The following is a 9281-nucleotide window of genomic DNA, read 5'->3' as shown; positions in this document are numbered from 1 at the left end:
TAACTGTTCATATAGAGCTTTATTACATTTATTGCTAATGCAATCATATGGCACACTGAAATTTTAGATGCACTCATCATCAGAAAGGTTGCCGAGCCCTGCTCTACAGTAACAGCCAAGTTAGCTCTGTGAGTGACTCCACGATGATTGGATGTGTTGTTGTATCTGTGGTCGAGGATGAATTATGACACGATGGGCACTAGAGCAGCATGCTAAAGAAAAAAAGGTCTACAGATGACAGAAATGTGTTTTTGGTCTATGTTGAACTTTTCTTTTGTGTGTCTTTGCGGTGGTTTTGCACCCATTTGTTTTATTTTTGTGTCTCCTTTCAGTCCATTTGAAGTGTTTGTGGTCGTTTTGAGACTCTGTGCAATCCTTTAGTATCATTTTGCATCCTTGTTTTCATTTTGTGTGCCTTCTCATCTCCAACATCTTTGTGTGTTTCTCTGTGGCTGTTTTGTGTCAGCTTGTGGTCGTTCAGTCTGCAAACATGTTTCATCTGCTTCATGCTTCTTTCAAGAAATTTCCACATCCACTTGTGTTTATTGTGTCTTCTTTTTCACTGGTTAATGTCTCTGTGATCAGTTTGTCTCCATTTCTGGTCCTTTGAATGTCTTTTTTGTTATTTTTATTTCACTTAACTTTACAAGAGGAAATATCACTTAATACGAAGGCCCTCAGACTTGGCCTGTGGCCTGCAGACCTTGGCAGTAATTGCTCGATGTCTGTGCTGATGTCAGGTCTCGGTAAGTTGTGTGAACTGATCAGGAACAAGACTTGTATTTACTAAAGCTGCTGCAGCAGCAACAGGAAATTAAATGAGAAAAACAGGAAATGGAAGAAATGAAAAACTGTATGAGCTCCAGCAGGGTTGTAAAAGTCTACTGGCTATGAGGCAGCAATGCCTGATCCACAAGCTGCTTACAGACTTACCCGAGAAGAGTTTAGGCTAAAAGTGAAGTGAGCGAGCCAGCGATGTGCCGAACAGTCTGAACATTGCTCTTCTAAAAATACGTCTTCTCTTTGTGATTATGGTTTAATGTGTCGATAACAGCAGAAACTGCAAAACTGAACCATTCCACATGCTTTTTGGATTCACAGCAACTTCCTGCTTTATGGCATGACCGTATTTTAAAGGACTAATCTCTAAAATAGAAAAACATGAATTTGTAAGTTTGCTCACTCTCAAAGGACGAGACTGTAGACGTGCACAGGTTTAGAATGGACCACAGCAGCGGTCCCCAACCCCCGGGCCACAGACTGGGACCGGTCCGTGAGTCGTTTGGTACGGGCCGGGAGAGTTGAGGCTCGGGTGGTTTTCAGAGTTTTTATCGGTAACTCGGTTTCCCTGGGTCTTTTCCCGTGTTGTAGTTGTGTTTTATTTTGAAAGAAATATTTACACGTTACCATAGCGACCAGAGAGCATTAAGGGGCAGAGAGGAGGATGTTACGCTCAATGTTGTTGGCGCATTTCAGGAGGACGCTGCTAATAAAGTTACACAGTTACACAGTGAATTCACGTTTATTATTATATTTACAAAACACCACAGTTTTTGTCTCGGTCGTATCGTTTTATTCTGTTGTAATTATCCACGAGACCTTAAAGGCTCCGTGAAAATATTGTCTGATATTAAACCGGTCCGTGGCGGGGGAGCGCTGGACTACACGGCCATCAGCAAGAAGCCTGGTGAGAGGGCGACAACTGTTGGTGAGATTATTGCAAATGGACAAAATATAAATGACCATGAGAAAGGTGGTTGTTAATAATCTGAAGGCAGTTGGGACGACAGTCATCATGAACCCCACTGGTAACACACTGCATGATTGAGAAGGCTTGGAAGAAAGTGCTGAGGAAACCAACATCGAGCTCTTTGGCACCAACTGGACGTGCTGGGTTGGAAGGAAGACGGCTCAAACGACAACCACAGTCAAGCACGGAGGCGAGGACATCGTCAGATTTTCTGTTAAGGATACAGGACAACTTGGCTGTAGGATGGAGCTGCATGGATTGAACTTGGATGAGAGCTTCCTTCCCTCAGCCAGAACACTGAAGATGAGTTGATGAGTCTTTCAGCAAGACAGTGACCGAAAACATACCACCAAGGCAACAAAGCAGTGACTGAAGAAGAAGCACATAAAGGTCATGGCTTTGTCCAGACAGCTGAAGCTTTCCTTCAGAAAGCTGAAGGATTGAGAGAGTTTCTGTAAGGAGGAGCCGGTCAGTCACCCTCCTGAGATGTGACCAACAACAGGAAGCATCTTACTGCTGTTCTTATCAGCGTGGGTTTGCCCACCAAGTTTAAGACACCGAGTCTGAATGCTTCCTCTAACTTTTATGTATATGTGGAGGCAATAAACAAAACACCAGGCTGAATATGAATACAAATGTATTCCACGCAGTGTTAGAATGAACCGCACGTGTGATGTGTGCGTGTCTGTGTGTAGCTGAGTGTAATATCATGTTTGGACACATCAGGCTGTGTGAGGAGTGATGACAGCAGATGCTCCTTTTCATTAATAACACAGTCTCTGTCCTCCTGCTGTGTTAGCTGCAGAAGATGTTCCTGCACTGTGTTCTGCGTGGATAATGAATGACTCCCATCAGCTAACTCGTTTACTCCTCTCCTCACTCCTGCTCGGCAGCTTCATAATTAAATTTCCTCGTCGGGACAGAAATGCTGTGGGCAGCTGGAAGCATCTGCACGGGCGCAGGCGGGCTGGAACACTTCAGTCCGTCTGACAGGCGGTCAGCTGACACGTGTGGAGCTCGTGAACTCGTTTTAGGGAAGATTGACTTTATTCATTTTGAAGGACTGCAGCGCGCCTCATTAGTGCAGCTGCGGTGAAACGGTTACCTCACAGCAATGAGGTGCTGAGTTCAAACCTGCCAGGCGACAACCAGACAGTTTGTTGACATTTAAACGGTTCTCTTTGAGGCGCTGTTCCCAGATTCACTTTCATTGCATTTTCATGCATTTTGCAAGTGCAGCTACCAAAAAGCAGAATTGCATTCAACTGTTAAACTGCGTGTAACTGACATGATGATGCGTCACAGTAAGCACATTTGAAGCAGATCGGTAGGCAAACAAGGACGGTGAATGTCTGCCTTCCTCGCCTGATCACTGTCTACTGGTTCTGGTCCAGTAATGGCGGTTGGCTTTGGATTCGTTTGAGGTGTTGAGAAATGAAATGAAGCCAACACAGAAATGCACTTCCTCTAATCGGCAATGAGACCGTGTCCAAAAGTGAGTCAATCCCCACAGAACCCCAGGTTTACAGGCTGGTACAACAAAATGGTTTTAGCATCTATGGCTGTACTGCTGTCTTCAGCTTGCAGCCTCTGCGCCTGTTTCAGAGCAGAAAGGTAAAATGTTTTCTTTCCTTCTGCTTCATTTTGTCTTTATTTACGAGACTAAAGCTGAATGCACGACTGTTTATTACTTCGGGGAGAAGCTGCAGCCTAAACCCGACCTTTTCTTCAGAATTTGACAACACAACAGGTCTCCACTTTCATTAAAGTCTGCAGCACCACACGTTTCCTCAGTCGCACTGATTCGCTGGGTCTTAATCAGCCATCGTTCGGTCCCGTCAATAAGGTTTAAATTAGATTTTGCAAGTGCTGCTGGTTTCCTGCTTTCTAATTCATACTGAATAATAAAAGGAGAAGCAACTCTGCGCCTGTGCTGCATTTTTGTTCTTTGTGCACAAAGACAAAACTGTCAAACGCTGATCATTCCGGCGTATGAGCGTCGAGTTATGCACTGACTGTCAGAGGAAAGGGATTACTGTCTGTTCTGAGTACTTCCAGCAGCGTTTTTGTGTTACAGGAATAGAAAAACCTGCATAAAAATCCCTGTGAGCTTTAAATGGGATTTAAATGGTCTCCTGACAGCAGGAGTCCAGCCGGAGTTTCCTCGGGCATCTGTTTATATCTGCGGGATGAAAAAGATTTCAGTGTGATGTCTCTGTCTGTTCAGCCGTCTCCCAGTCAGATCATAAACAAGGAAACGTATCTCTGATGCGAGACTCGCTCATGGACTTTGTCATGTTCGCTAAAATTGGACTCAAATTCATGTAAAGAGAGTAAATAAAACTAATGTATTCATTAACACTCACACACACACACACACACACACTCACACACACACACACACACACACACACACACACACACACACACACACACACACACGTGTTAGGGAGGATTGTGCCGTTTCAGTCGTCTTGCTTCAGGATTTATCCCGTGGTGCAGAACAGAGCTGCTCCATTGTTCTGCTGGATTACAGTGGCTTAGTCTCATTGTATGTGTGCATGTGTGTGTGCACTTGCATTACTACTTTTGTGAGGACATAAATGTGTTTCCACAGTCGCACTGTGGGGACTCTACTTCTTTATGGGGACAAAAATTAAGTCCTTACAATGTAAATCATGACGTTTTGCATGACGGCAGGTTTATTTTTTAGGATAATTCTCTAGGAAATGAATGCAAGTCGAGGAAAAGATAACTGTGTGTGTCTGTGGGAGGCCTACATGTGCTGCGATGCGTTGGGGAAGGCGGTGCTGTACTGCGGGGCAGAGTCTTCGGGTCCATGAGGGGCCGCGTGACTCAGAACCATCAGAACAGGGCGGTGAGGATAAAGTCGCTTTGAAGAGCGGAAGTAACGGATCGACTCTGCCGTGATCAGGTCGGTCAGGTAGTCCTGGAAGCACAACAACACACATCACTATTATTAACCCTGATTTTCTTCACTTTAAGTTAAAACTCACTTAACATCCACCGAATCAGTGACGAAGCAGTCAGCGCAGGATCAGAGTTCATTTCAATTTTAGCCACATGCTAAACTATTCCTGACCCATCAAATCAGGCCTCTTACAAACAGCTCTGCTGACATCAGATTGACCAATAAATAAAAAATGCATAGACAGTATTTGTGAAACTAAAAACGTTAACATGCAAACAATTCATCAATGGAGAAAAATGTTTCTAATAAATTCTAATAAACAATTAAAAAATAGTTACTCAGGCTTAAAGCGATGGAAATGATCATTCAAAGGTTTACACAGACACTGATGTGGCCTTCTGGATCCTCCTTAATCAGTATCAGTCGATATAAACTTAAACTTGGTTCTAATATAGCAAAGTTAAAAAAGTAATTTCTTTCTTTTTTTGTTGTTTATTTGATCGGCCTGTTAGGACGGCGGTTGCCTTTCAGCAGCTTCCTACCATACAAACACATTCAGTTAGCGGGGCTGGGTTAACTGGTGACTCTAGCTCGCCCCACGACAGAATGACCACATGTCCGGGGTGTTCGGCCCACTCCACCCTCCGACACTGAATCAGATTAGCAGAAGCACTTGGATTGGACTGGTAATCACTGGATTGACATGCTGTCCCTTAACCTGAACCTTAGATGCTGTTTAGCGTAATAAGCATCGCTCGCTTCCGCCTCTATGATTACTTGCGTCCATACTTACAGTCCATACAGAAAAAGTGAGCCGTAACTCTAATAAGAACTACGTTGGGCTTGCATTGCTGTGCAGCGACAGAGTTGTGTTGTGTGTCCTCACCTGTGGATACTGCGCTCCGTGCTTCTCTCGCACGCCGTTGCGACACAGCGTGTAGTTGTAGAAGCGGCTGTTCTTCACCAAACCGAGCCATTCCCTCCACCCGGCGGGAACGTATGAACCATTGTACTCGTTCAGGTACTTTCCAAAGAAGGCTGGAGAAAAAGCACAGATGTATTAACAGAAGCCTCACAAAGCCCGAGTGCGTGTTTGTGCATTTGCCTACCTGTCCTGTATCCAGTGTCGTTGAGGTAAACGCCGAAGGTCCGTGGCTCGTGCTGCCGTTGCCAAGACGGCGAGGAACAGTTCTCGTTGTTGGTGTAGGTGTTGTGGTTGTGAACATACCTGATGGAGACAGAACACGTGTTACTACAAGAGGCTTGGACTTTGTATCCCAAGTCTCATGTAAAGTTATTTTAATAGTTCTGCTAATAGCGCTTTGGTAATAAAACACATCCATTATAGGATTTTCACCCTTTCCTTTACACATGAAGACATTAAAATCACCTGTCTAATATTACTAACGTCTTCGTTGGGCCGCCAAACCAGCTTTGACCTGTTGGGGCACAGATGATCTCACACTGAGGCATGCAGCTGATTAATTTAACACCTGCATCAGGCTGGTTCTCTGCAGAAACCCACAGCCAAGACACGATAACTAGAAAGAGCTGTAAATGACTCATAAGCAGCTGGTTGCTTACAAAACATAAGAACAGAAGAATAGAATAACCCGTTATTGTCATTGTTCAAGGAACCTGTGATCTGTCAGACGCCACTGCTGCTCTTGGGTAGTTGTTGTTGCTTCAAAACCGCGGGCCTCCTTCTGACTCAGAGAGGAGCTACTACTTAAAGGTGGTGTAAGTGGGGAAAGTGAGTAGACTAGCCGATGGAGAGCAACTGAGGAGCAAATTGCCTTTAACGTGTAATAATTGGTGGAATAACTGGTTACAGCATTCGGCAAATCATCAAGCTAGATATAGGTCGAACTTGATCGATCCTTAAGTGTAAATGTGCTTCATTATCCTCTTTGACTTGATTAATAAAATTAACATCCTTTTGTATTTAATAAGATTTGAAACTAGCACCCAACCATGACCTCATCAGTGAAGTCTTTACTGAGGTCAGGAACGACCTTTTTCCTGTAGACAGTTTATACATCGGCTGTCTTTTTGCACTTAGACGAGTTGCCCCCTGCTGGCCAACGGAAAAAATGCGTCTCGGCTCTGGCTTCACTTTTCGGGTGTAGTAGGCACCTCCATCTTTGGAACTGTACTTACTTCCCAGTGAGCATGCTTGAGCGTGACGGACAGCACATGGGCGTGGTCACAAAGGCATTAGAGAAGGAAGTCCCGCCCTCCTCCATAATGCGGCGAGTCTTATTCATTGCCTGCATCGACCCTACATGGAGAAACCCACGGTTAGCACATTGTAAAGCTTGTCCACCTGCTTTGGTGATAAGTTCCTTGGTTTCTGTTGAAAATTGTTCAAAATCATTTGCCTCATAAGGCTCGACATAAAATGGAGAGTGACAGCTGAAACATGGTTCTTATTTAAAATGCTCGATGATTAAAGATCAACTCTTTCCTCATAAAGAGACGTCATTCGACCACCTCGCCTCTGCCCTCAATAACAACTTCTGACACCTCGCTTTATATCAGTAAAGTCGTGGTTTGGCGACCATTAGAACACTTTACAGGTTCTTCTGAGGGCAGCTGCATTGGCGGAGACCACGCTCACCAACTTCTGACGCAAACCCAGCAGCTTTGTTCTACGAGCTAGCCTGAAATATGACAGAAACTGCTCGGCTCAGAAAGACGCTTCAAAGGTTACTCTTAGTAAGCTTTGAAGGTTTGAAGAGTTTACCACACCTGTTCTGGTCAGAGCAATGAGCTACTAAGCCAGTACAAGACCCAATGAGTCTAACAAGCAGCGAAGAGGTTACAGAGTAACAAAAGTTCTCTCTTCCTGCAACACGCCTGCACAATCTACAATCATAATCTCAGACAGCAGCAGACAACAGCCATTTCCAGCTGTATGTCGTTAATAATAGAAGATTCATTTTTGGATCGCAGAGAGGAAGTTAGCCCTAAAAAGGCTCCCAGACAGTGATCATTGCACTCTGACCTGTTAAAGAACAAGATAAAGGAGTTACTTAATGATTCAAACACTTTGACTTGGAAGTAAAGCTCAGTTGTTCAAGCTGCTCAAACGAGATCTGTCCGATGTATTAATATGACGTAATATTATGTTAACTGTGTATTACTGTTAAACTGAGACTTTTTTATGAGCACACCAGCGTGTTACCAACAATTACATTAACAGTACAGACAGTCAGACTAATGCTGATAATAAGGCTTGTAGTGGAGTTTCAGTCACCCAGCTCCATGTCCTGGTCATCAGTCAGGATGAGGATGATGTTTGGTCGGATGTTGCGTCTGTCTCTCTGGAGGCGGGGCTTCAGGCGTTGCGTAGAAGAAAAATGAGCGTGACAGAGCGCCACGGAGACAAACAGGAAGAGGAGAAGTCGACCTGCCATGGCCTTTGACCCCCGGGCCTCCCCACAAAGGTCAACCAATCAGCTGCTTCCCACAAGTTGTCTCAGCTTCTGGAAAACACACAAAGAGACCGCCTCGAGTTCAGAACCGAGGTTCAAACAAATCTGCGTGAGACTGAGCCACCGGTTTACAACGTTCGCCATTTCCAGCTCCATATTTTTATTCCTCGACTCCACTTAGAGAATCTTGGCATGACCCAGGACTCAGGATAATCCATATTTATCTTGGTGCCCCCTCAGTTTATGCTGTCTCTCAAACAAGCCGAGCTCCTATCCTATCAAGGCCACCCTGCCTGCAAGACAGCTTTCCTCTGACTTACCGTTCACAAACAGAAGATTTGAACAGTCGATGGTGGAGTTCCTGTGCTACCAGTCTAAGATGACCACAGTTTAGTTACCATAGAAGAAGAAATATGTATGAAACAGAGTGTTTATGACAGGCTGACGCCTGCGTTTTAGGCTCGGATATACTGAAAGAGAAGACCTTACAAAAGGATTCAAAGTGGCGTCTACACCGTACCAGAACCACATAATGTTGCTTTAGTTATAGATATTTTAGGAAACTGTTTTCCTTCTGATATTGCAAACACTTCCTCAATCTGTTGCTAACATTCGCTTCCTAGATGCATGTTTGTTGTAGTTGATTGGAATCCTGCAGGTGGTCATCAGCGTCATCAGGATTGATCCTCTTGGAGGCGAAAAGTACCTGCAGCAAATGTCACAGTAATCTGGCCAGCAGCGGGTCAGATATTTGAAAAGGCCAAACGAATGCCCCGCTGCTCGCGCAGCTGTCGGACGTGTTATGACTGTTGCAGCAGCGTTTGGCTGAAATGTGGCTGCGGTACGTGACGCGCTGCGTTTATTTACTGCGCGAGGGCGGGAATGTTGATGATCCATCCAAGAGAGCGCTGCTTTCACACAGCAAAAATAATAATAATAAAAAAGTCAGAGATTTCTGGTCCCAGTAGTTACAGGACACACACACATACAAACACACACACAGTTGTCATTAGCTGCAGTCTATTGTTTCTCTGATAATAAAACGCTGAAATCTTATCAGTCACACTGACGTAAAGCACAGTAGAAATGTGTGTGTCTGCAAGTGTGTGTGTGTGTGTGTGTGTGTGTGTGTGTGTGTGTGTGTGTGTGTGTGAGAGAGAGA

The 9281-nt window shown here is 44.6% G+C and overlaps 1 protein-coding gene across 3 annotated transcripts in view; it reads right to left on the bottom strand.

Annotated features, from left to right (window-relative positions):
• Positions 1-4467: 4467 nt before the first annotated feature.
• Positions 4468-9281, bottom strand: part of LOC102191980 (extracellular sulfatase Sulf-2-like) — a 73943-nt gene continuing 69129 nt past the window's right edge. For all 3 annotated transcript variants that reach the window (XM_005748212.1, XM_005748215.2, XM_005748214.1), the window contains 5 exons: positions 7942-8170; positions 6843-6963; positions 5792-5910; positions 5569-5720; positions 4468-4700 (listed from right to left, as the gene is read on the bottom strand). In XM_005748212.1, coding sequence (XP_005748269.1) covers positions 4527-4700; positions 5569-5720; positions 5792-5910; positions 6843-6963; positions 7942-8101 — 726 coding nt within the window. In that variant the 5' untranslated portion in view covers positions 8102-8170 and the 3' untranslated portion in view covers positions 4468-4526. The remainder of the gene's footprint in view (positions 4701-5568; positions 5721-5791; positions 5911-6842; positions 6964-7941; positions 8171-9281) is intronic.

Source organism: Pundamilia nyererei, unplaced genomic scaffold (genome assembly GCF_000239375.1).
Source record: "Pundamilia nyererei isolate P.nyererei 1_Seehausen unplaced genomic scaffold, PunNye1.0 scaffold00216, whole genome shotgun sequence".
NCBI classification, from domain to species: Eukaryota; Metazoa; Chordata; class Actinopteri; order Cichliformes; family Cichlidae; genus Pundamilia; species Pundamilia nyererei.
The sequence above is the reverse complement of the archived record's forward strand: the minus strand, read 5'-3'. Positions and strand labels throughout refer to the sequence as shown.